The sequence below is a fragment of the Gymnogyps californianus genome, chromosome 15 (genome assembly GCF_018139145.2).
Source record: "Gymnogyps californianus isolate 813 chromosome 15, ASM1813914v2, whole genome shotgun sequence".
In the NCBI taxonomy this organism is placed as follows: Eukaryota; Metazoa; Chordata; class Aves; order Accipitriformes; family Cathartidae; genus Gymnogyps; species Gymnogyps californianus.
Window position 1 is genome coordinate 3,980,672 of NC_059485.1, and position 26,353 is coordinate 4,007,024.

At 46.0% G+C, this 26,353-nt stretch overlaps 2 protein-coding genes across 6 annotated transcripts; one reads left to right on the top strand and one right to left on the bottom strand.

Annotated features, from left to right (window-relative positions):
* The first annotated feature begins 1,429 nt into the window (after nt 1-1,429).
* Nucleotides 1,430-12,976, top strand: DHRS7B (dehydrogenase/reductase 7B). 5 transcript variants are annotated; one of them, XM_050906280.1, is made up of 7 exons: nt 1,430-1,493; nt 5,858-6,033; nt 7,686-7,801; nt 8,498-8,708; nt 9,401-9,493; nt 10,988-11,140; nt 11,497-12,976. In XM_050906280.1, exons 2-7 carry the CDS (start codon nt 5,883-5,885, stop codon nt 11,700-11,702), a joined length of 930 nt encoding a protein of 309 aa, XP_050762237.1. In that variant the 5' UTR covers nt 1,430-1,493; nt 5,858-5,882; the 3' UTR covers nt 11,703-12,976. The 5 variants fall into 5 exon arrangements, with proteins under 5 accessions (XP_050762237.1, XP_050762238.1, XP_050762239.1 ...); XM_050906281.1 differs by lacking the exon at nt 1,430-1,493 and having other exon boundaries at nt 5,844-6,033; XM_050906282.1 differs by lacking the exon at nt 1,430-1,493 and having other exon boundaries at nt 5,844-6,033; nt 7,698-7,807.
* Nucleotides 12,977-16,084: 3,108 nt separating this feature from the next.
* TMEM11 (transmembrane protein 11) lies at nt 16,085-25,139 on the bottom strand. The gene is made up of 2 exons (XM_050906023.1): nt 25,051-25,139; nt 16,085-16,995 (listed from the first exon to the last, which is right to left on the bottom strand). The coding sequence occupies exons 1-2, from the start codon at nt 25,113-25,115 to the stop codon at nt 16,479-16,481; spliced, it is 582 nt and encodes a 193-aa protein (XP_050761980.1). The 5' UTR covers nt 25,116-25,139; the 3' UTR covers nt 16,085-16,478.
* Between the last annotated feature and the right edge of the window lie 1,214 nt (nt 25,140-26,353).

A 26,353-nucleotide genomic window follows, 5' to 3' on the forward strand; every position in this document is an offset into this window, starting at 1 on the left:
GAAGATGATTTCTCAAGTCCAGTCTGTTTTTTGGGTGCTGGAAACATATTTTTTCCCCCTTCCTGTACCATGGAGCGAGGCTGTTTTGCATAACAATTATGTAAAAACATAAGCAGGATGCCATTGAATGACTACTGAAATACAAGATGGTTTTCCTAGGCGTTGCTTCCAGTAATGCTTGTGAGATGGTGGCTTGTTCAAATTGCACTAGAAAAAGTTAATTCAAAATATTACAACTGATACTTACCCACCCCTCAGCAAACCTCAAACACTTTGTTGTTGCCAGCTACTTACAGTGACACCTACAGCTACCAGTGCACAGCACTTCTGTGGCACTCTTGATCACACCAGTTGCCATCATTTCTTTTGAGAATTCCAGTTGGGTTCTTGTATTCCTTCTCCTGAACCCCTTCTCTGTTTTCTGTTTGAAATGGTTCCGTTGTAGTGAGGAGCTCTGTCCTGCTTGCTTTCTTAGGAGTTTTACTGGTTTCTGATGACCTCAGTGTATTTTTTACATTATTTTCTGCTTACAAAATTTGGAATGAGAGCTGATTATGTAAGTGCCCACTGGCATTTCAGTAATTCAATTGTTTGAATTAATGTAATCACTGTTTTTTCTCATTGGGTTTTGAATGAGTTTTTTTGAAGTTTAACTTACCATTTATGAGGATCTTGCGCATCAGAGAAATTGTCAGCAAATTTCCCATTGGCCTATATTAAATCACTGATTTAACAGCTAGTGCTATATGACTTTTTTTGTTTCTGGCTTAGATATCTATAAGTTTGATTTCCATTTCTGTCCAAAGCAGTTGGGTCAGTAAAACTGTTTAGCTGATATAAAATGCAAGTAGTGCTCGCTTTGCTCCCTGTCAAACATGGATTATAAGGGATTTAGTGAATTTGGTCTGCTGGAGGGAATGCCCATTTCCCCAGTAACTACCGGGTTTGGATGCAGAGTGTGATGAGAAACTCATCTGTCCTAAGTTCTCAAGAATCCTAAGGGAAGAAATTAAAAGTTTGTTTTCTTTTAATTAGCGTGATACCCATTTCAGATTGTGCACTACAACATCAGTGTACGCCCCAAAACTAATTACAGTAATAGAGAATTGCAACTGATTCACAAGTTGCCTTTTTTTTTTTTCCATCTAGAGTGTGGAAAGACTAGTATTAGTCTTTATGGATGCTCTGGATTCAATACTAAAAATTATTTGTTTAGTACTAGAGGTAATCAGAGGGTCATCGTAAGCTTTGCATCATTCTGAATTCACTTCTATCTTTTCAATCTGGGGGTTAAATTCCCCCCACATTTGAAAGGTCACAGACCGTATTCCTTCGGTTTGTTTTTAGAGGCAGTTCTTGGCTGTGCTTGCATTGGACGGAGCGCATTTGCTTGGACTGCTGCCATTTCCAAATTTAAGTCAGGTCTGTCCTGTTAAAAGACCAGAGGGAGACACCATCACACCGAGTCACTGGCAAGTGAGTTCTTTTCAAAGGTAGGATATTGTGCTTTCTTCAGACTAAAGTCGGTAGCTAATCAAGCTTAGAGCTGCTGTGCTTCTGGACAAGGGCTTCCTTAGAAAAAAAAAGATTTTTTTCCTTCCTTTTATCCCCCTACCTTTTAAATGACACCTTTTGATTTCTGAAAATAGCCTCCCAGTTGCTGCCATTTGTCACGTAAAGGACAATGTGATTCTAGGTGGCTGAAGCTAAAGGAGAATAGGTGTTGTTTAGGGAAACTATCATGGTTTTAGTTTCGGTTAGGATTTGATCTCATCTTCACTGCCTTTAGTGCAGTCTTGACCTTATTAACAAAGATCCTTGTTCCTTCGGAAATCATTGTCCTGGCTTTTACGGGATAATATCCAGTTTTTGTTTTAAGGGGAAAGTTTTTTTTTAACTGGATATATGTGATTTATTTTATGGTAAGCCTTTCAAAAAGTTTCCAATCACCTGTATTTGCTTACATTATTGGTGGTCTTATTTCTGCTCTCTAATAACCTGCATGTTCCAATCCTGCCTTTTGGGGTGGAGAACTGAGAACTACAGGACTTTATTTGAACCAATTATGAGCAGTGGCTTCTCTCCTGCCGATAACCTGGTGTCATAAACATTATCTGTTAAGAATTAATAACAGGTTTTTTCAGCATGAATACCCAAATTTTTGAACAAAGGTGATAGTGGGGTCTCAGACCTTTGAGCAAGAGGTCTGAGGATATCCAGTTCATCTCGAATTAGGTGTGGAAACCCATGTGTTCCCCACCCCCCACGTTTTTAATGTGACATGGTGTTATCTGCCCTGGGATGTCTTTAGCTACTTCAAAGTGTTATCTGTCTTAAGTTGGGTTTTATGCTTTTTATCTTCTTCCCCCAGCCTTTGTCTTGCAACTTAGCATTTTTGTTGATGTGAATCGAGTCTTTTTTATCTATGAACTAGCTCATCCTTCTTCAGATTGCAGCAGTTTTTTCCTCTGGCTTTTGCAGCAAATAACCCTAATACTGAACAGAATATAACTTCTCCTTCAGGTTGCAGCAATTCTTTCCACCAAATAACCCTGAAAACTGAACAGAATGTAACTGCCACCCTGTTGTGTCAGTAGCCTGGCACTGGGCTCCATAAGATGGATATTGTTGAACATACTGCAGTGTGGCTCTATGGCTTGAGCTGATTTCCCTGTTCTCTTGTTCCACTGATATTTATTTTATCAATGATTTTTTTCAGCATGTTCAATATGACAAGCTAAAATAAGGACTCATGGGTTTGTGATGTAAGCTGGTCTATGAAATCAAAGTAAAACTTGTTACTGTAGATCTAAAGTGCTACAGAAATTCTTTCTTCTTTCCAAAATAATTTAGTCCAGCTAGGTTGTCCTCTTTCTCAAGTCTGACTGAACTGAGATTTTCATTGTTCTGGGGCTCTTTTTAAGGGGCCATTTGAGTACCTTCCTTAGAAGAAGGTATTGCAACTGTACGCCCTAATAAAAAAGGATCTACATCTCTGATCGGCTAGTCCTTCTCTCTCTTGCTGCCCTCCTTCATCTAGTCTTTCTCTTCCCCGTCCTGTATTTCCCCTCCCCGTGTATCAGAGGGGGTTCCCTGTTGATTCAAACTCTATCCTGGAAGCTGCAGAAGTGGGTTGTTGCTGCTGACTGGGTTCTTGGCTTGCTGCAGCCCTCAGGCAGAGATGGGGTAATTTATTTGCCCAGTTCCTGTATATAACATGGGGGGGGAGTGGGGAAGAGAAAGAAAAACAATAAAAGGCTAGGAAAGATTTTTCAAATGAAAAAGGATTAAAGGCAGACCTTCTTTGTTTGGAAAGTAGATGAATAAGTGATAGGATTAAGGAATAAGTTAAGCAGGCATAACTGGTTCATATTGATGAGCAATGGATGCTACCTGACCAAAACACGGTTAGCTTTTAGTTGGTAAGATGGGAGCTCTTTTCCACCAGCCCCTGTGGCAGAGAGTTCAGTCCTTGCAAACTCAACCTTTATTTTTGCTAAAGAATGTGAAAGAACCTTGCTGTAATCAAACATGGGACTCCCTCCCATCTCCTAGTGTGGTTTAGTTAGAAAAGGTGTCAGAAAAGCCCCACCTTCCCAGTTACCTTTTCATCTGCTTTACAGAGTCATCTGCATTTTACTGAAATCAGAAGCAAAGCTGGGCAGGGCCAGATTTTTAAAATGCCTCAGCTTCAACCTGGGCTCATAAAGGAACTGTCGCTCCACCTGTCAGCTCCCACTTTGGAAATAATGAAAGGTTCTAAATGGGAGCGAAGATTTTTGATTCCAAAATGTCCTGTAAGCCACGCTGCTCAATGTCAGCACAGCACCTGTTGTCCCTGCCCACATCTTGTCTTCTGAATCTCAAGAGACCTTTGAGAGTGAAAAAAAAAAGGGACACCATAAAGAGGGCAGCTGCTTTAGATGACTAGCTGAACATGAACCAGGAAGGAGAACCTTCTTCTTATCCAGCCTGAAGAAGGCCAGTGGCCTTCTGTCTAAACAGCTTTTTCCCAGGAATTATTTTAGGGGCAATATGTACTGTTATGTTAAATCAGCTCTACCAGTCCTCTGCTGTAAATCAGTACAAAATACACACTCTGTGTGCACTCAGCACAAAGAGGTGGAGGAATAAGACGCTGGTCTGAGCAGCTGGGTGCTGTGCTCATGCACTGCTTTGCAAAGGAATGAGTTTAATCCTCCTTTTGGGTTTCTGATTTCCCACTTTGGGCATACTCCCTATGCCCGGGGGAGCTTGTGGCCTGGATGTCTAGCTGCATTATGCACAATGTATTACACAATGAAGTACTTTGTAGGTACATGAGTTAGCTCAGGAATGGGAAGCTCCATAGTACCTTGAGAAGAGTTGTGTACTAACTCGATGGTTTTATTTTTAGACCTTGTCAAGCTTATTTAGAGCTAGCTCAGCTATCTTTATGTGTTATTTTATTGTGTTCTAGCTATACCTCCAGAAATACTTATTTTATACAGTTCACTACTGTTTCAGCAAGCTAGTCTGTGCACTGACAGCTACTTGAGGAATTCTGTCCAAGCCCCTGATGGAAATCTGGAAGAGCCTGACATTTTCCACATTAGCTCTGTTCCACGGCATGTAGAGCCTCTGTCATCCCCTCAGCTCCATACAAGCTCAGTCTTACTTAATGACACTGAATTCTGGCTTAGCATTATTGTTTTCTGCTCCTCATGCTGTCCTTTTGTTTGAAGTAGCGTATGAGTTGCGTGCCCAGACCTTTCCAATATCTTCCTGGTAAAGACCTATCTTGCAGTTCAAACTGCAAGAGTTCAAACTCTATCTGCACAACAGGGAAGATATACTAATATTTGGTTTTGACTTTATGTGCGACCCAAAAGTTGTATAGATTCTGGGAAGGGGTTGTAACTGACTTTCCCGTGACATCAAGCATAAAAGCTTGGGGGTGTATACAGTGGGAAGACTTTTGACCTTTTTTACAGCAGAAGTATCACTTACTCTTTGGCCATGTTGTAAGCTGTAACATAAACTACTCCCTTGAAGGCAATGGCTTAGCAAGGAGATTAGGGCTATGCATTGGTATCAGAATCCAATTCCAGGATGAGCTAGATCTTGTAGATACCTTTAGCTTGGGTTTCGTTCACAGTTTTAATTTCAGTGTATTAGAACACAGGTTCATGCTGTTAAACCGCACAATTAATGTTGGCATAAAAGTAAAGAGCATGAATGTAGGCTTTAGCCTACTAGATGGACATGTGGTCATTTAAATCAGGTAACTTGTCTCCACTAATGGGTGGTGAAAGACACTGGACATGGAAGCACAGATTTCAGTGCATTAAGCAAATAACGTGCTCAGAGAGAAAACTTACTCTGAGCCTCCAGAAGATAGGCTGGCTTATATCCATCTGGGATAATAAACAGTAACTGGTCTCTGGCATGTAGATACTGTGGTACTGGCTGTTCTAGAGAAATCTAAGAGGTTTTATTACAATCAGAAGAATGCAGAGACGTATCCCAGCCCTGAGGAGCTTTCACTCTAAATACACTTCGTACAAGAGAGTGAATGTAGAGCAAAATGTGGGAACAGCATCTGCATCTCTGAGTCCAAGTTTGTTACACGACAGCTGACAAAATCCAATGCCAAGTGTCCTGTTGGGATGTTCAGACTAGCATTTAAATGCTTAAAATTGGGTACTGATGTGAACTTTGAAGGGATGAGGAAATCTGTTGAAGATCACCTCTGTATGGGATTCGGTTTATTGGTGGTCTAAGGCAGGGTTAAGAAAAAGGACTTCCCTAGTTTTCAAGCCTCTGCTAATTTTCTTGATGATTAAGTGGTCTGTTTCCTTTCATCTTGTGGCTCTAGGAAGACCGTTCAGAAAGGAAAACTCATGGATCTCACAAGCACAGTCATCATCCCGCTGCTTTTTGGCAGCTTGGGGATCTTCGCCATTTTTCGGCTACTGCAGTGGATGCGGATGCGAGCTTACCTCCAGGAAGCAGTGGTCGTGATCACAGGGGCTACCTCTGGCCTGGGAAAAGGTAGGTACCGAAAGGAGGGCACCAAAGGCAGGACAAGCAGAGGTTTGTGGAAGGGGCACCTATTGGAATAGAGCAGTAATGAGCAGAAAGTTCTTATTGCTCTGAATTTTGAGAGACAGCTCACACAGCCATATCAGTTATGACTATAGCCAGTGCAAATTTTAGTGCAAGAAAGTCTCAGAATTTGTTACAGAATATTTTAATCATCCTGTATAAACTGGAGCTCATCAAAGCAAGGAACAAGTTATGCTGTTCTTGTGCTGTCAGGGGTCTTTTCTCTAAACCCTGAAAAAGCCAGGAAGTCAAATTGTTTCTCTAAAACTTCCCAGAACTGGTGTTCTGCATTCATGTTTGTTGTGTTTCCAGATACCCTGCCATACCTTCCACTCCTTCTCCCTGCCTCTCACCCTTAAGTTAAGGTACCTTTTCTCTTGTGGTACAAATGCATCCATTCTAAATTCAAACTCTTGGCAATATTAACACCAGTGAGTATTTTTTCCTAAATAAAACCACAGTATTTTTTTTCCAAACAAAATTTATTCTTTGTTTGAGTGGATACGATTTCTAATTCTGCTTTCTGTAATTGCTTTAAAAGCTTCTTGAAGAGAACACAAGGTGCTCTCTGCTATCAAGGCTACAAGGATGAGCACATTTCTAGAACAAATAAAGCTTAAATTGATGCTGTCTTTGCATGTGAGGTTGTCCTTAAGGATAGGGGTGTTCAGTAACTGAATGCCCAAAGGAGATGAAATGGTCTTCTCTGCCTGTCAGAACTAAAATGCTGGGAGTGGTAAAAGAATTTGTATTTCACATCCAGAAGAGATAGAACTAATGTCTCAGGAGCAGCCTTCCAGCTGTGATAGGCTGGGCAGATGAAGCGCTGTGTGTTGCTGAGTGTATAAATTTCCACCATTGTACAGTGAAGTTTCCCCCCTTATTGACTCATTGGCAAGATCTTACACTATTCCCCTCCCGCCCAGTTATTAACGTACTAGACCACCTCTAATTGCCATGTGTTCTTAAACACCCTGCGTTACCATCCGCTGTCATCTCTTGCACAAATAAGCAATTTGTCTCACTGGATCACAGAGGGGCAGGGTAGAAGAACATGCGATTGCCTCAGCAGCTGGTAGCACTGAAAGGAGGACAGTAGCATGGCATCCCTTCTTCAGCCTTTTCCTGATGAAGAGGATCACCTTGATGAAGCCATCAGCTCCAAGGCTTCCAAAACCTTTGGAGGTGTTCACTAAAAGTGAAACTCCTAAGACCAGGCCCCGCTGCATTAGATGACATACACAAGGTGACTGTAGTCCCTCTTAAGAAGGGCATATGATCAAAAATTAAGAGGCACAGGCAAATTCAACCAGCTGATGGGGGAGGATGTGTAAACAGCACAGTAACTGCATAACCAGCACAGTCCCTGTGAGCACACCAGCTGCCTCACCGCTGTCACGTGTCTGTCGAAGTCACAGGAAAATGGCATCTTGCTGCGACTTCACTGTAAATCAGCCTATCACTCAGGAGTAATAAAGCCACCTTAGACCCTTGCCAGCTAAAAGAAGTTTTAGCCTATCCCCGGGTATGATGTGGATCTGCTGTTTGTCTCCATCGTTCAAATGTCTACTTTTCTCTCTTCCTTGCTTCCTCCAAAGAATGTGCAAAAGCCTTCCATGCAGCTGGCTCCAAGCTGGTGCTCTGTGGCAGAGACAGCGAGAAACTCAAAGACCTGGTGCAGCAGCTTTCTACCATGACCAATCACCGAAAGAACGTAAGTGTGGGAGAAGGAGAGGCTTGTCTCGTGTGGCTGGGATTTCTGTTCACGTTATTACAGAAGTTACGGAATTGCTTGTGGGTTGTTCGGTTGAGCAATAGGAAAAATGCAACTCTGTGGTTAGGGATAGATATTGCTATAGGAGTACACTGAGCTGACACGTCATATCTTGTAAAAACCCTACAACAATAAGCCATCTGAAAGACTCCTCGCCTTGTAGTGGAAGTGAAAGCATGCAAGTGCAGAGTGCCCAGACCCCTTGCATCTGTATGTCCTATCTGGAAAGTCACTTTCCTTCTGTTGGCTTTTTTTTGTGATGTCTAGGTCTGCTGACAGTGGCTAAGGAAGGTACTGCTGGCTTCTGTAGAAGACACATGGGTTAAGTTTTTGACTTTTTCAGATGCATTTTCTTTAATGAGACAATAGGAAACTTTAGTACTTGAGGAAGCTCTCACTTGGCCTTTTCCTAGGCTCTGGTATAAGGAACAGGCTACAGGAGCAGAGAAAGACAAGAGCACAACCTGCTTCTGTCTTGTATTCCTACCAAATGGAACTGCTGCACTGTAATGGCACAAGGTTTGGATGGCCCTGCTTCTGTGCTTCCAGAGCTGGGAAATCCCATCATAAGCATGAACATACAGCACATTCAGCACAGCCTGAACTGGTCTTTTGCTAACTTTTGTTTATTCACAGACACACAAACCTCACACTGTGGTATTTGACCTCTCGGACACTAAAACTGTTGTAAATGCTGCTGAAGAGATCCTGAAGTACTTGGGTCACGTGGACATACTGATCAACAACGCGGGCATCAGTTTCCGAGGCACAATTGTGGAGACAGGACTGGATGTGGATAAGAAAGTGATGGAAACAAATTATTTTGGTCCTATAGCCCTCACCAAAGGTACCCATGATCCAAATTACAGGGGGACAGTGGATTTGGCTGATACCTTCTGCAGGCCAACACAACTAAGCACCGCTTAACTTCTGTTTGTAATTGTATTTGGTACAGTACAGTATAAGAGGGGAGGAAAGTTTTGTTTTATGGGCAGGCCTAAAGGAGATGCTTGGGCAGGACTGCATGGGAAGTACCTGATTAGAAATACCATCTTGTTTAAAACTCCTCCTGACTCTAGTCTGGCAGGGACTTATGAAGAGAGATATGGTTAGCCTGTCTGCGCTGATAAAACACTAGAGAACGCAGTATGGGTTCTAGGTGAAGCTGCAGCTTTCCTAGGAAGCTGCTTCGGTTGCACAGAAAGTTCAGCCTGGAGGGTGTCAGCTGCAGGAAATGGAAAGATGTACTGGTGGCAGAAAAGAGCAGTTCCTGCTGACCACGCCTGTGGGCGATCACAGCAACTGTAACAGCCTTTGTGCAGCCTCGCCGGCACAAGGAGTCTCCTCACAGGTGAACGTCCCAGCCAGACTGCAGCTTCAGTTAGAGGCATCCTAAGCACTACCCCTTGCCCAACCCCTACACTGAACAAGGATCTTCTAATTCACTTAGGCATCTTTGAATGCTCTGAAAGCATTGATTCTTGACAGCAGTAACGGCAGGACTGTTATTCTGAATGGGTCTTTTCTGTCTTTTGCTAGCACTTCTCCCCTCCATGATCAAGAGGAGACAAGGCCACATTGTGGCCATCAGCAGTGTTCAAGGCAAAATAAGCATTCCTTTCAGATCCGCATGTAAGTACCTCCACAGAAGATGGGGAAGACATATTTGGGGCACCACACTGAATGAATACTTGGCTGCTGCTTCCACATTTAGCTCTCGGTAGAGCTGGCTGCATGCAGGGCAGGCAGAGCTGTGCATCATTCTTAGTGTGGTCACAAATCACTGACAGCTGTTGAGGAAGGCACTCTCAAATGCAAAATCTTAGCCCTGTCCTAAAGTTGTTTAAAGGAGAATATGTTTAGAGTGTCTTGAAAACAGCTTGATATTCCTATCTTAACACTTGAGAGTCCCTATAAACTTTCTGGTTAATTCCATAATTTTATTGCATTTTATCCTTGCCGTTTGCCTGGTTAATCTCCTATAAGAAAGTAGGAACTTTTTGTTTTAATAAGTTATGAAGTGCATAGTACAACCAATGCCAAAAGAAAAGCCTAAACAGTTACCTTGATCCAGCAAACTCTTCATGCTGAATCAGTTACTACAAGAAATAATATTGGTGAGATTACTGGAAAAAGCCTTATAAAAGATGGAGGAACGAAAAGGAGAGCGTTTGGCGTACAAGCATCTGTAAATTACTGAAAATAAACATAAAAATGGAAGAGTACAGTGGTGATGGTATAAGAGTGGTAGGGCATGATGCTGAGTGAAGGAGAGCCTGGAACATCTGGGCCATTGGGTCTTGCAGATGATGTGGGTACGACTGCACTGAGAAGCGTGTTCTGAAGAGCTTCCAGAGCGCTTGCGCAGCAACCAGAGACGCGTGGGCCTGGCAGGATGGAGCTCAGCTCCTGCCTAGCTCCTCAGACAGGGTATGCAGCCTGCGCTAAGCTCTGCGCTGCTGGTGTCAACCCTGCAGCCACGTTGAGGTGATGGCAGTCACGGTGGTAGTGACCAAGTATACGTGGAAAGGCAGCGAGCAAAAGGAGTCGCTCAGCCATTTAACAGGGGGAAATCCTGCCCATGGCCACACTTCTCTACTCCTGTCTGCTTGTGCGATCAGGTTTTGACTTGTGTGCAGCCAAGCGCTGAACCTGCTCTGCAAGTCCATAACGCCCAGCGCCTGTAGGCCAGCAGGGCACTCGGCAGCGAATGTCAGCTCTGCCCTCCTCTGCTGGCATCACGTTCCCCCAGCCCCTGCCTGTCTTATCAAATGCTTCCCAAGCCAGGCTTCATGTCTCCTTTATCACGAGTGGGAGGCAGCTTGGGTTCACTCTGTAGTGCTTTGGCATGGCTGTGATATTAAGCTCAGGATCCTAGCCAGTTTCCAACTTGAGTATTTACATTTTGCCTTCCTAAATTGCCTCTCACTCCCACTACCTGTTGCTGCCATTCACTAAAAAAAAAAAACCAAACAAAAAAACAACCCAAACCTAGAAGTTGGAGAACAGCTGCTGGGTTCTTGCTGAGAAGTGGCTGTGTTGCAGTGAAAAACCCATTCAGGGGAGTGAATCTTCCTTCAGCCCTGCTCCTTCTCCTTAGCGCATAGTCCTTTTCCTGTTTTTCAGATGCTGCCTCTAAGCATGCTACCCAGGCCTTCTTTGATTGTCTACGAGCAGAGGTAGAGCAGTATGACATTGATGTGACGGTTGTAAGCCCCGGATACATTCAGACAAACCTCTCTCTCAATGCTGTAACAGCAGATGGATCTCGCTATGGAGGTGAGATATGATTTTGTGCCCTATATCTAAAGCATCTCCACCTCACTGAGTTACTCCAAAGTGTGCTTGCAACATACGGCCTCTGGTGGGGACACAGGTTAGCCCTGAAGTATCAAAAGACAATTTTGGATGCAGGGTAGGAACAGTAACCCCCCAAATTTCACCTTCCTAGACAGCAACTACTGACTTCTAGCCCAACCATGAATTGTACCTGCCCGTGCTCCCATACACAACTGGTGTAAAAACCAAAACCATACAAGCAGCCACGTAGAGTTAGAACAGAGCATTCCTAGGAAGGGTACTTACGTGTGGGCTTACCTGCTGGCGTTGGTGCTTACTCGGCTTTCTTTTGGCAGTTATGGACAAGAACACCGCCGAAGGACAGACAGCCGCAGAGGTCGCTCAGGTGGTTCTCAATGCAGTGGGACAGAAGAAGAAGGAAGTACTTGTAGCTGGCCTAACACCCTCCCTGGCTGTCTACCTGCGAAACCTCTTCCCCAGGCTCTTCTTCACCTTAATGGCAACTAGAGCAAAAAAGGAGAGAAAAGCAAAGGACTCTTAGAGCTCAGCTCATTGGAGCGGTAACTGTAGGGAGAGGCTGACCCCCTGCAGTTTGGCTGGGACATCAGTGGAGGTGCTCCTGCAGGAAAAACCTTTCTCAAAATGCTGCAGTTTACCATTGCATGGAGAGCGGGAAGCGGTTTCCCCCACATCAGGGCAGGCCCACTTGCTGGAAGACGGCACCTAAACCTCACCTGAAGAAGGGTGCTTGGACAAAGGGGGAGAGCTGAGGCTGCAGGGGAGGGGATCTCAAGGGAATGCACTTTGCAGCAGGGGAGGCCCGTTGCTGGGAGACAGCACCTTACCTCACCTCACTCCAGGCATGCTCAGCTTTACTGGCCTGCTACAAATAAAACTCACCTGTTTTGCCTTCACACGAGCAGATCCTAGCTTTCCTCACCCCGTGGCCCCTGTGAAATGCAGTCCTCAGCTGGGAGCTCTCGTGATCTCCTTCCCACTCCTTCCAATCTATCTAGAACATGTTGCTTGAAGTGGGAAGCTTCCCAGAGCCTCTGCATGTTAACAGATGATTTGGCATGTTAAGCTAAAGTCAAGTCCAGTGCTAGTTTTAAGGAAGTGATGTAAAATTTAAGTTTTATTTGGCAATTATCTGTCTGAATCATGCCGTACTGATGAACAGGGACATTTAACTCTGCACTACCTGACAGTACGGTATTAACCCCAGCACAAGTTAGCGCAGGGGAAGCACTGAACAGATAGAAAAGAGCACAGCAAGGTGTGCTGTTGTGTAAATGCTGTGCCGCTGATAGCAGCACACCTGCTCCACCTGCAGGCCTAGAGCACTGAGTAGGTGCGATTCTGTAGATGCCAGGCACACCATCTCCTGGCAAGCAGAGGAGAATCTGTGCGCGTAGGGTGGACAGTATAGGAGACAGACCCTTAGTTTTCATCTGTTTTAAAGCAATCACGGATGCTAATTAGGATCACATCCTGTGGGGGAATGATACCCGCCTGTTCACACATCGCAGATTTCAGGGAGTCTGACAGCCTGAGGGAGTGCCATATTCCATTCTTCACCCCTTCTCCTCATGTGAGGGATACCAGCACCACTAGGAAAAAAGGAGTGGCTGCACAGAGATAGTTCAGTAAGGACAGAAATGATCTTTAACTTATAATTGAAATAAAGCCTACTGGTAGGAACCAAGGTCCAGACCCCTGCTGCCGCCTCCATGCACTTACCAGCATTTTCCATGTGTACTGCCTTGTATGTCCTGCCTGTGAGTGCACATCTGATGACAAATAAATTACATTGCTATGAAATTAGTCCTTTGTTCTACTTCAGCTCCTCACAGCGGGTAACATTAGAGGAAGGGAAAGCAGGAGGGGTTTGTTTTTCTTTTCTTACGTTCCTGCAAGGTGCTATTGTACCAGTAGTAGTTGCAGAACAACATACTTCATCCCAGCCCTCTTTACATCATCTGCTAACTTACAGTAGACATAGTGTGAATCCACACAGAGGATTAGTCACATAAAACTCTGATACAGGTGTGCAGGCTCAGTGGACCTTCTCCTTCAAAAAGCCTTTTCTTGACCACTACAGATGTGTAAGTGATCTCTGAGAATCCATCCCAGCTGATGACCAGGACATGTTTAATGATCACAGTGCTGCTGCTCAGTTAGGACATCCTCTACCATTTTTGCTGTGGCTGAGGTTGCAGATTTGTTACCTAAAGGCCTAGGGTTGAAATTACAAGTTGAAGCTTTCAGGCATATGTATCCTTTTGCCTGTTAAGATAGGAAACCAAGGCATTACCTTCTCTCCCTCTGCACAAGGGGAGTTTCTGTAAGCGTTAGTTGTGCTTTTCCTTATGTGTTTTGCATGTTCAGGTCCTCCATTTCTTGGCAAAATACAGTGCTCCTGCCAGTCTGGTCCAGCTGCTCCATCTTCTGGTGTTTCAGGTCATGGCTACCCAGGAAGGACCGAGGGGCCGCTTTGCATTTCTGTGTTGTCATCCAGGGTGCCGAGGGGTGCAACACATCAGGCCTGAGGAAAAAAAAAATGATGTGTGGGGAGCTATTGTAGTTAGTTTGAACTACAGCTCCAAGTCAGAGGTTACTGAGAGCGTGCGCATGCCCCTTTGAAAGTAAATTCGCTCTCTGTGACGAGAGGAACATAGCACACTCCATTTCAGAGCACCTCCGTAACGGTCAGGATGGGCAGCAAAGCGTGCGGGGCTTCCGAAAGGGAGGCTTGTCCCCAGCCACCGTCACCCACAGCTACCAACATGGGGGGAAGGCAGATAGAGCAACCATCTCATGCAATGCACTGAAACACACGACCCTCGAGACCCCACTCATTCTCCCAGGTCACCTTGCATAGTTACACCACTGACTTACTAAGAGCCAGGATGTCACCAAGCATTTTAGCTGGATTATCACTAATATTTCTTGGAAAACAAGCCCCCGTACCCCCCCATCTACGTCCTCTCCACCTGAGAATACAGCGAAGGGTGCGTTTTTAAAACAGACCTACCTGTTGTGACAGCTGAGCTGACTTTTCACCTTTCCTCCTGCAATAAGAGACCACAGGAAACTTGCTCATTTTTAACTCCAGAGTCTTTGATGCAAGCCACGCATTTAGGGAGCCTACCAAGGGTTAGGGTTAGTCCTTCTGCCATAGTGATCATCGCAGGCAAGGGAAAGCGCAACACAAACAAGTGCCAGGACCACAGAGGTTTGGTGAAGAAAAGGAACTGACAGCCCTGACAATTACTCTGCATTGATTAAAAAAAAAAAAAGAACAGGGATGTCTTTTGTGCGACTAGCACAAGGATATTTCAGGGCCTTCTGCAGCAATAAAGTACATAGTAGCTATGGCAGATCTGCCACTAGTTTAAAATTCACCCAGCAGACAGGACTTCAGAAACAACCAATGTCAGGACTCGAAAGGCAGCCTGCCCAGCAGTCTCGGGCTAACCGCAGAAAGACGAAGTACTTGCATTTCTTCCCCTCCTCTCTGCCAAGGCAACTGTACATTGTTGCTATAAATAGAGACGCTCTGGATCCCAGCTGCTTTTAACCTTGGAGAGAGACAACTCAGCCACTGTACCAGCAAAAGAGGCAAAGGGCTGTTGCCACCTAGAAACGTCCCGATGCCGCTGGAGTTTCCTCCAGCCCACGTGCCTGCTCAGGTGCGGCCGCCTGTGCGGGTGGTAAAAGTACTCGCTCAGAACTCCCAGCAAACCCCATCTGCCCAGCACGCAGACGACTGGGATGCACGTCCTGCTAACACAAACGCTGCATCAGCAGAAAAACACAAGTTGGAACGGTGGCCAGAAAAGCCTGCTGCAGTCTGGAGGCGAGGAAGAGTTCTTGGTGCCTGCTGTTGCAATTTGGAAAGATAAAGATAGAACTACTGAATTTGGTTTCCGACCTCATGAGACTCCCTTCCAAGGTCAGTGCTTCAGCTGTGGAGGTCAGACTGCCACTACCACTGAGGCAAGCAGTTCACCTGCGTGCAGGCAGTTTTTATTACAGGGCTTTGCTCTTGTATTCAGATCATAACACTTGAAGCTGTGCCAAGGTGGCCTTGTAAACGCAAGCCACGCCTATTTTCCATCTGGTAGGAGGAGATTATAGAAAGCAAGCCCCTATCTTTTAAAAGTAACTGGCAGATCTTGCAAAACAGAAAATACTTCCCATTCTAAGAACAAGATTTTGACAGTTTTGAGCTAAAAGATGAATTAATGCACAAGATTGAATTCTAAAATTTCAGATAACACAGTTACAAGAAACAATCACGTGGATGCCTTGCAGCAGTAGCAGGCAGCTCCAGAAGCCCGTGTTCCAAGCAAGAGCAGTGGGATTGCGTAGTCGGGGCACAGCCGTCCGAGTGCCAGCAGCAGTAACAAAGCACAGCGGTAAGACAGCTGGACTCCCACCTCGGCAGTCCCCAGCTGCACGTGGTACAGCACATTTCAGTGGAAATCTATCCACGTAAGGAAGAACTTGCACAAGAACTAAGCAGAATGTGTTTGTAGACGGAAACTTAGTGTTCTCTCCATTGTGCGGAGAAGTAATGGTTGGAGGTGGCAGGGCAGCAGAGGATTTGGACACCTTTAGCCCCAGCCATCAATGTTTAAGCAATTACCAAAAAGATATAAACACTGGGGTAACAAGTAAGCCGCTTCCAAGAAACACAACTAGTCAAGCAAGAGGGAAAGCAACACTCTACAGCTATTCCTTCCACAGACTGTGAAGTAACATGGATGCTGCTGCCACGTGCAATGGACAAGAGGAGTATCAGGTCTGTGTGTGAGCATGCAGAAATAATTATCACCACTGGAGTTCTCACAGCAAAGCCTCCGTCCCCTGGAAGCACACTATAAAAGGGAACTACGATCACAGTAACAAGAGAGCAAAAGCATTTGAAATTCTCATCCTTTAATGGTCAATGATAACTTCTGGCTGGTTCTGTGTAATACAATTAAACAATATACTTAAATGTTTCAAAAAAAAAAAAAAAAAGAAGCTCTCACACCCCCTCTTTCTATAGCTTTCTTTCATCGACATTCCGCTGCTGGATTGGACTCCCATGGCCTAACATACAGCTCTCAAGTCACCACACATCCACATCTTAAGTGTAACGAAGAACTGAAAAACCTTGGTGCACCGGTGATGTGTTATTTTAAAAATAACAGCTCTATTAAACCAAATCCTTCCCAGTCTCCACTGCTTCTCAAAGAGGAAAAACAAAATGTTACTGTGGGAGTCTTAATACACTTGTCTTTGTGGGTTTCTCTCTTCCCTGCTGAAGTCATACAGCATAGAGTTCATAGATCTTCTTTACACAGTACACCAGGGCAGCGAGTGCTATCGTGTTGTGCAGTCTCTTTCTGTGCAGGTCGTCCTTCCTCACCAGCACCACCGGAGTGGAGGAGGTGAGCGTATGCAGGGGCAGGCGGGAAAGTTTATAGGCATCGTACTCTACTTGGTACTTGCAACAGGGATCAAATTGCCAAGAGATACCATAAAGGGTGCAGCAAGCCACGCTCAGCACACCAGCAGGCAGGGAGATGTAGTGAGAATAATCTACTGGAAGCGCCAGAGGGGTGAAGAGACAGGTGGTGCCCGCTAACACGGCGGTCTTGTGCAGGCAGTTCCCCACAGTGATCCAGCGGGCCGTCTCATCCCCAATGCGAGTGGGCTCTATCACTATGTATTTGTACTGCGCTTCCAGGGCCTGCTCCAGCTCATACTCAAACTGGTCCTGAGCATTCTCTCCATTGTAGATCTCGTGCACGATGTAACAGTCCGTGGAGGACAAGGTGACCCTGTTAACAGGAAACACAGAATTATCACTACAGAGAAGACAGACTTTTCACCCGCCCAGCTGTGAGAACAGGAGAGAAAAACGCCCAAAGTGAGGGCAGCCCCTCAAGGTCAGTCACTGCCCCTGTTCAACAACAAGCAGCTTTTTCAAATCAAGATTCATTTCACATCAGCTAATTATGCCTGCTGTACATGAAGTCATCCCAAAACCAAGGCAACGTATTCTTCCTTACCTTTTCCTAACTTGGAGGAGCTAGAACATTTTGAGAAAATAGGATCTTGTTAACAACCCTGAAACAGTTCCTCACACTGATACCCGAGCAGTTTCTCTAGAGATACTGGAAGTGTCACACCTTAGCGACCACACCACATCAATGAATGAACGAACCATACAGACTTAAGGAGTTTGCACAGAAAATAAGACTAGCAGCTCATCCATCAAGAAAGCAGGTTGCACTGGAAGGTTTTAAGAGAGGAAGCATCTTCAGATGAATAGGTTTGCTTTCTCCCCACAACAACCACCTCCTTGCCACTGATGCAGTTTGCTATTTAGTCCCCCCATAGTAAATCCAACAAGGATGGCCAAGAAACATTGCTGGAAGTCAAGGTGAAAAAGGTAGCAGAGCACTCGGTTTGTTACGGAACAGGTCACTCCCTCTCCTGAAATTGGATGCAGCGAAGCAAGAAAGGAACATTTTTTTAACCCAGGCAGACTTGAACAGTGAAGAAAGAGCTGCTCGCTTTACCTTGGAGCAGGCTCCCTACTGACAGGGGATTCACAAGAGTTGTACATCCCCCATTTGAGTAGCAGCTTTTAGCTACCTGAAGTCACATCAGTTTCCACCTTCCCTCCACCCTCTTCACACACACCACCTCAGCTGCAGCTACATTAATGTACCAGACTGCTAAGAAATAGCATTATGACTGTTTACCTGCGCTGAGAAAGGGTAAAACCCTATCCATTAGAACAAAGCAAAATCCTCCCTTCTAAGCAGAAGAAATAACTATTTCTGACACACTTGTGCTTAACCAGAGCAAAACTGAGCATGTGGCCTCTCAAGGATAAAAATATCTAGCAGATTCCTTTAGCAGAAGCAAATCACACACATATTTGACCTAATCACAGCAGACAAAACAACCTCATCCCAACAGCATTTAGACCCTCCCGATATTGGGAGGCAAGACACTGCTGAGATGGAGAATGAAACTAGCACTTTTTGCTCCATGAGTACAATGGTACTGATGTGCACGGGCTGGAAAATAAGGGAGAAAAATACACATTCGCAAGCTGCTGCGTTACCAGACATTACCCTTAGTGTGCAGCTCCATTCATGCTGCAAAGGGTATCGTGCAGTGGCCATCTGTAATCAAGAACATTGTTAAATTACAAGCTGTTGCCAGAAGTAGCTGCTTTTGTGAACAGTGGCAAACATATCAAACAGCAGGACCCAAGACGCACCAGCCTCTCTCAAAGCAGAGTAATAAGCAGTTTCATTAAAAGTCTGGCTGGAATTTATATAAACTACAAGAAAAACTCAACTTACAAGCTAGTTATTGAGTCCTCTACAGTGCACTTCCCCCTTGGCCTGTTCACAGGTAGAAAGAAAAATAAAAATCCACCTGAATGCTGTGTATGCCGGGGGCTTCTTTAAGGCCATCATCTTGTCAGACATGGTTTGGAAAATTATGATTAACTCTTTCAGCACAGGATGTAGTGGGCTCTGACATTCTGTAGTGAATTGGCAAGTATTTAAAGACAAATTTTGAAGGACAGCACCTATATAAAAATTTTAAAGAGTACTACATCTCTAATATAACTAAGTGTACCAGCTAACATTAAAGAGTTTCTAACAAAGAACTGGTTAACCAGGTGTTACACTGATACATCAAGGACACAGCTGGTAATGGTTTCTGCCAAGGGCTTTTTTTTTCCTTGATGACAACTGTTCCAAGTGCAGCTTCATCCAAATCAAAAATTCCAGTTTCATTACAGAAGACATGCTGAGACTTAAGGTAACTCTGTAAAACACCACCAATGACTATGGGAAACCACTTGCTAAGGCATAATGACTTCAGGGAAAAGCTATTGCTGAAAAGCATTTTCAAGCTGGAAGCTGACCCAGTGCTAACACAACCCTCCAGATAAAATTAGTATTTCATACCAAGGAGCATTTTCAGCGTTTTGTAACACCTAGGAACATGCAGCGTGGGTCTGCAAAACAGAGAAGCAGAATCCAAATTCAACTAAGAACTCCGCAGAGGCTTAGGAACAGCACAACAGCGTAGTCACCCTAGGACCTCCCTGCCGTCGCTGGGAAAACAAGGGTAAAGCAAGCCCATTTCTTCTCTGCCCGTACAAGAGCCACGGGGAACTGGGCTTCTAACTCTAGGAATTAAGTCACATAACTACATTACATGGGATTTCTCCAGGCTCAGCATCAGGACAGGTGGCACTAACCTATCAGCCTCACTTCTCCTCGCTCAGATCCTGCCTGTTCTTCCCTCTGAAGATCCCTTTTTTCCTTTCACCGTAACGTACACAAAGCAAGCCATACCACAAGCAACAGCCACCTGTCAAAGAGAGCAGGAATCCAACAGACTTTGGCCAGAGGCAGTACTGTCCATCTCTTCTGGAATCTTTTGGTTTGCCAGGCTCTGGGGCTTTATAACAATAAAGTCAAGAAAAGCACAATCCTCCTAAGCCAAAACAAGCAGATCTTAAAGTACGTTCTGTTGAAAAAAAATCACTGGGAAATAAACTGCAAAGGCTTCATCCCTGATAGAGTCTGGCCCCTTAACTATGCTGCTTCTCCAAATTAGTCCTCTAATATGGGAATAAATCTCTATCAGGGCTGAAGCTGCAAAAGGCAAAATGGGCAATCCAAAAACAAAGGACAAAGAATGAAAAATTAGCTGCTCAAACAATAGGACACATGAAGAGTCAGCAACGCAAGCAGAAAGTCTCCATTTCTGTAACGGAGGAAGTGGGGTTTATCACATATTATTTCCACACAAGAACTGGCTGCCCCTGGAGGATGGAAAGCTGCAAACTGGTTTGTTTTCAGACGATATAGAAAGAGACACAGATGAGATACGTGGGCTTGAGAAGGTTTTAGACCTTGTTGGCATGCAGAGTAGGACCGAGGACCTCAATCCACAGAGGCAATCTCTCCTGACACAGCCCTTCAATTGAACACAGCAGCTGCACATGAACAAATCCAGTCAAAGCAACTGGATTTGCTCAAACACTGGAGGCTATGGAGTTTGCCTTTTGGAGCTTGTCCCCCACCCCCCAGCAATGACAAACAAAAACGCAGAGCTATGCAGTCAACTCCAAGCTGGCATCCACTGGTTATGAAGTGTGGCGATTTTTATATAAATTCCATTTTACTTAAAAGAATAGTAAATAACCAGTGTCAGAGAGGACCTAGTTTCAGAAGTCATAAAATGCTGCCACATGTTCAGAAGCCCAGCATGCTATTTACTAGACAGACCAGAACCTAAAAGCAGTTGTTAATATTATTCAATCAAATGATTTTCCAGGACCTGTCTCCCCACCCCTAAAAAGCCGGCCTAAGTTAAAAACTTGTACAGCTGTTCTGTAAGAATAGTTCTGGACCTTCTATCCAAATAGTTTGTTCTACTGCAGATTCATACATTCTATACTTGAGAATTTTTCAATGTCTCATTCCTGGTGCCAACTGCATGCATAGATGGGGGAACGTGACAGTACTCTCAACCATTCGGCACAGCAAGATGAACATTATGTAAAATCACTGGTGTAAAATTTAGGTATTGCCAAAGTTATAAATAAGGAATCAGTTGTTAACAGAGCTACCACCAGCAGGAGGGGCAGAAGTATCTGTCTTAGCTATAGGGCAAGCTTCAAATTACATTTGGATTATCTTCCTAACATGGGAATATCAGAGAGCGCTAGGAGAGGGGTGCTGCAGCTGGCTGAACAATAGCAACTCCAGCAGTTTCCCAGTTACAGCCCTCAAAGCAGCTCCATTTCTCTGCCTCCAGCTTGGAAGCAGTCTCCTAGCTGCCTCTTGAAAACAGCAGCCTGTCTGTTAAATATAAGTTTCAACTGGATAGTCTTAATGGATGAAGAAATAAATACCCTTTCCAAGGAGGAGGCACGATGCCACTCAGTGTGAAAAGACCTTAAGTTTTGCCAGGTGCCAACCGGCAAAAAGAGAACCAAATGAACAGAGTGCTGAAAACAGGGCAGTTGACAACATCCTGGAAGAAACCCCAGCATCCTTCTGCCACTGTCCACTCGCAGGGGAGAATGTCTGAGCCTCACAAGCGTGCTGCCCTCAGCCTAAAGGTGTGCCTCGATCTGCCAGATAGACTTTTGGCGAGGGTTTCAAGTCATCCAACTATCTCAGTTCTGCAAAACGTTCAGAATCACAATTAGAAACAATCTCAACCTGCACAAAGCACAGGTACAGTTCTGTGCAAAAAAAAGTTCTTTTAAAACCCCTCCCATAACACGTAGGTCAAGTTGGTTTGTTTGTTTGTTTTTAAAGAAGAATGTTCCTGGACAACAGTATTGCTCAGAGCACCAAACATACATTGAGATTAACTGTAAATGAAGACCAGTCTGATTAGTAGTTAAATAAATAAGAAAGAAGAGTCTTGCAGCAGTGTGATAATGCCTGTCACAAGCAGCACACACCCACAAAATCTAGTTTAGCAATGCAACAGAGGGACTTCATGCTGGCTGTGCAAGTGAACTGCAGAAAAAGGACGTTACTGATGGCCAAAGCACAGTGTCTCGGGTCATTATTAGCATCTCAGCCAAGCTTGAGTAAGTCAATAAAGTCAAGGCATGACAAATTCAAACACTAACCTTCCCTCCCCCCACATAAATCCTTCTTGAAATTTAATTTAATTTCAAGATTAAGGAATGAGCTGTGGTCTGGCTTTAATTCTCAGTGGAAATACTCCACCTCAAAGTCATATTCAACAGTGTATTTCCCTACTCAGGAGAGCTCCAGGATATGGCATACAGAAATTACTAACACATCCAAGCTTAAACACCTGAAGAATTGTTTCTCTGCTGAATGTTCGTGCAGTCTACCAGTCTTAGGCCATTAGCCACGGCTGTCAGGCCTACGGCTTTAAAAAGGCCATTCTCAACAGGCTGTCAATGCATGCATTAAAGCAGAGGAAGAACAGGAAAAGCGTAGCAATAAAGCAAGACTTCCGTTCAAAAGATGTACCTTAAATACAAATGGGAAAGAGAACAGGAGAACACAAGTCAGATATTCAAGCAGCCTCAGCAAAGGAAGACAACGCTAAGGAAAACATCACCAGACCATAACAAAAAACTCCAGCCACTAGAGCAAAAAGAGGTGTCAATTTTAAGTCAACTAATGATTAGCCAGGCTAATGGAAATGGGTCAATCATTGCTGTAAGCAAACAGAGTACCAGAAATCGGAGCAGTGCAGGTAGGGAAAGGAGAGACCTCTTTAAGGGTGCAGAGAAGCCAATACAAGCAGTGGTGATGACATTAAAGCTGTTCTTTCTGGAGTTTGTTAGAACATCTCCCGGGGGAACAAATGGCATTCTGTCTTGTGTTCTGGCGGTGATCGTGCTGAATTTTATACAAAAACAGTAAGTACAATTCAGTGTCTGTTCTGTATAAAAAAGTTGTTTTGGTCTACAGATTAACAATTCCCTTTAGACAGTCTCCATTAAAGAGTCTATCCAGAATGAAGAAAAACAAATATTTAGTTGGTTCTCTTCAGTGTTTTGGGTTATTTTGTTTAACCTTATTATTTCACCACCAGAGCGCCAGCTGGAGTTCACAGCCAACATCCTTTGAAATTAATGTCCTTACATTTAGTCCTATTGAGGAAAGCACTTTTTGACCAATTACAGACTTCCTTATATCAATAAAGTTGTTTATGAAGGCATACAGTCTCCACAGATAGAGTTGCTGGACTTTTTTTTTTTTTTTTAATGGAAGCTGGTCTAGTCTAATAGCAGCCAGTATTTTATGCCCTACCGAGTCTCCTCACACCACCTCCCAACACACAGATGCCTTTTAGACTAGCTGGCTGACAACTACAAAAACTCCTTGAAGCAGTTCGTTTATGAGGAAAGCTGGATTAGCATATTCAGTTCAAAGGAATGTGTCTTTGGACAAGAACCCTGCCCACTGCAAGAAAACTGTATTCACCATATAAAAAGCGTATGTCATCATTTGACGACATCAGGTCTGTCAGCGCTGCCTTTTACACAACTTGCGTTGCCAGCAGCCAAACAAGATCGGTAGGTGTGATTTAGTATTAGGCACCGACCAAGAGAGGCAGAGGCCCAGTCATGCGTACCTCCAGCTCTGCAATTGCAAGGAAGCAGTAGTACCTAGCTGACATCACCTGACACCTATTAGAAGTATGATCTTCCGTCACATTCATACAGGATGACAACTTAAAGAACCACCATCTTTTGACAGGGATTGTGAAACGCTGGTCAATGGTGTATCTGTTGTTCTGCTACGTCACTTCTGTGCTTTCTTATACTTAGCTATACACTTCTCACTGGCAAACGAAAAAAAATACATGCAGCAGGTTCATGAAGTAACTCCTGTTTACGAATAAGTATTTTTGATCATAAGATCAAGAGTAATCATAGCTTAAAAAAAAAATCAACTCCAACTACAATTAGATTAGGGTATAGTTCACAGACTAAGTTACAAGGTAACAACTCACTTTTAAGTCTGCATCAATTTTCACCCTGGTAGAATAATTTTCATTGAAGTTATTAAGTGCTCTTTTCCATATTTTTTTTCTTCACTTCTGCTGGGAGGACAGGTCTACCGCGTGAAAACTCCACGTGAAAACTCCAGACCTCATGGAGGTGCCAGCACTGGCTACAGACAGCTTCACCACTACACCACTGAGCTCTGTGGTATTCTTAGTTGTTTATATAAACGACACTGATGCAGTAATTCCATTGGCTCTTCCAGGTCAATTACTTTTAAATTCCCTGAACACAGACAGCATTCCTGCAATTCACATTAGCACCAGAATTTTAAGGGCTACTTGTGGCTCTCCTTGGCTATGTAGATTCAACACCATCAAAGAGAATACTGTTGAATTACAGCAAGGGAACAAAATGAAGCAAAAACCACAGCAAAAATTAAGAGAGATATCAGAGTCTCTAGGTAAGGGGGCAGGACAAAAGAAAACTCCTCACAATAAAAATGCAGCAGCTTTCAGCAGCTGCTGGTTACATCAGTCAGCCCTGGAGCAAAACAGGGAAAATACCAACGTAAGGAAATACAGGATTTAACTAGACATTTCAAGTAGGTAAAGAACTGTGCATACAGATTTTAAAGTAGCTCAACAAGATTTTCCTCTGTCTGTTTTTCCTGTTTTCAAGTTATGATTCCCAAACTTCTACAGCTACTCTGTGGGTAGTTCCAGCATGTCCTAGCTGCTCCTCCGTCCTGACAGAGGCAAAGAGAGAGCGTTACAGAGCTCTCTGCGAGCGCAGAGGCAGCAACCGCCGCCCGCCCCAGCCGCTACCGCCCGCCCGGGCCCCGCCGATCGGGGGAGCCCGGCGGCTCCGCGCTGACCCCCCAAGCGGCCGGGACCGCAGAAGGAGGTCACCCTGGAGGACTCGTCGCTGCCCTTACCGCCTTTAAAAATAGCCATGGAAGGAGCCTCCCCGGGGCTGGCCCTCCTCCACCCCGGCCCCGAGCGCCGCATCCCCGCGGCGGGAAGGGTTGCGGCCGCCGCCACCGCCACCCTGCGGGCCGCGCTGACCTTCCCCGGCCCCGGCCCCCTCCGCGGCCCCATCCCCGCGCCCGCCCACAGCGGCAGACCGCCGGCCCCGGCGAGCCCCGCCGACCCAGCCCCACCTCAGCGGGGCCGCGTCCCCCACCCGCCCTGCCTTGGCCACGCTCCCCTCAGCGGGGCCCCCGCCCTTGCCTCGGGGTCGCGGGGAGCCCTGGGCGGCTGCAGCCCACCTCCTCCCGGTCCCTGCCCGCCCGAGGCGCCCCAGCAGCCCCGCACCCTCCACCCTCGCCGCAGCTCACCTCTCCCGGCCGCCACCGCTGTTGGTGCTGCCGGGGCCAGCGCGCCTCCTTCCCCACGCCGCCATCTTGGAGACACTCGGCTCGCAAATGTCTCCACCAACGGACCCCGGGTCCGCCGCGCCGCCCGACGGGAAATGTAGTGCGCGGGGGCCGCCGGAACCACTCAGCGAGCGGGGGCGAGCCCACGCGCGGACTACAAGTCCCACAGTGCCCCGCGCCACTACCCAGCCGCGGGGGGCCCTGGGACGCGTAGTCCCCCGTCCCCCCCCGGCGGGTGTGGGGGTGGTGGGGCCGGACGGGGACCAGGGCGGGAGCCCGGATGGGGCCCCCTGTCACCAGCGGCCGGCTGCGGCGGGCAGAGCAGCCCCGCGGCCCTTGGCTCGGCCCCTTCCGCCGGAGAGCCCCGACGGGAGCGGGCCGGCCATGGGAGGAGCGCCGCGGAGAGTCCCGGCCTGCCCCGCGGCCCCGCCATGACGGGGGGGTGCGGCCCGGGATGCGGCCTCCGCCGCGGGCGAGGCGGCCTGGTCCGGGCTGTGGAAGTGGCTGTAGGGAGGAGAGGGGTCAGCTCTTGCTGAGGTTCAGCAGTTCTCCAGAGCCTGAGCGTTGCCTTGTCTTCCTGCTCGAAAAGAAGCACACGATTTCTGTTCGCAGGCAGAGGAGGAATGGAGGACCTCCTCAGAGCAGCACCTCCCTGGGGAAGAGAGACGGGGCTTTGTTGGGGCAAATTTAGCCCCTTTAATCAATCCTGAAAGAGGAGCAGGGGATGGGGAGGCTCCACCAGTGGTGCATCTCTGAGGAGGAATAACAGTTTATAGCCAAATGCTTGACTAGAAAACTAAATGCGGGATTGCCACCGTTACAGGTTTCCCAGCTCCCGTCGATCCAGCAGCAGTCGATGCTGAAGGTTTTGGGGGGGTGCCCCAGGACCCACCCTGTCCTCAGCCTCTGGCCCAGGGGCTGCCCCCCAGCACAGCAGGGTCACCCAAGGGGACCTGTGCCGGGGTGCTTGGGTGGTGCATCTATCTCTGTGATCCTTGTGCCTCTCCCAGGCCCTCTCTAGCTCCCAGTATCTGACTCCTCCCAGGAGAGGAGCCTTTTTTCTCAGGAATTAGTTTTCCCTTAGCAAACAGCAGCTCCCTGCTCCGCAGCCTCCCCTCTCTTGGAGGTATGCTGTGCTGCCAGCTGTCCTTGGCTCCCAGCACCCGTCGGAGAGCACGACTAGCCCTCCTCCAGCCTGACAGTGCACGTCAGAAGAGAGCGGCGCTGTCTTTGCATCTCCCATTCCTAGAAAAAGCCTCTTTTT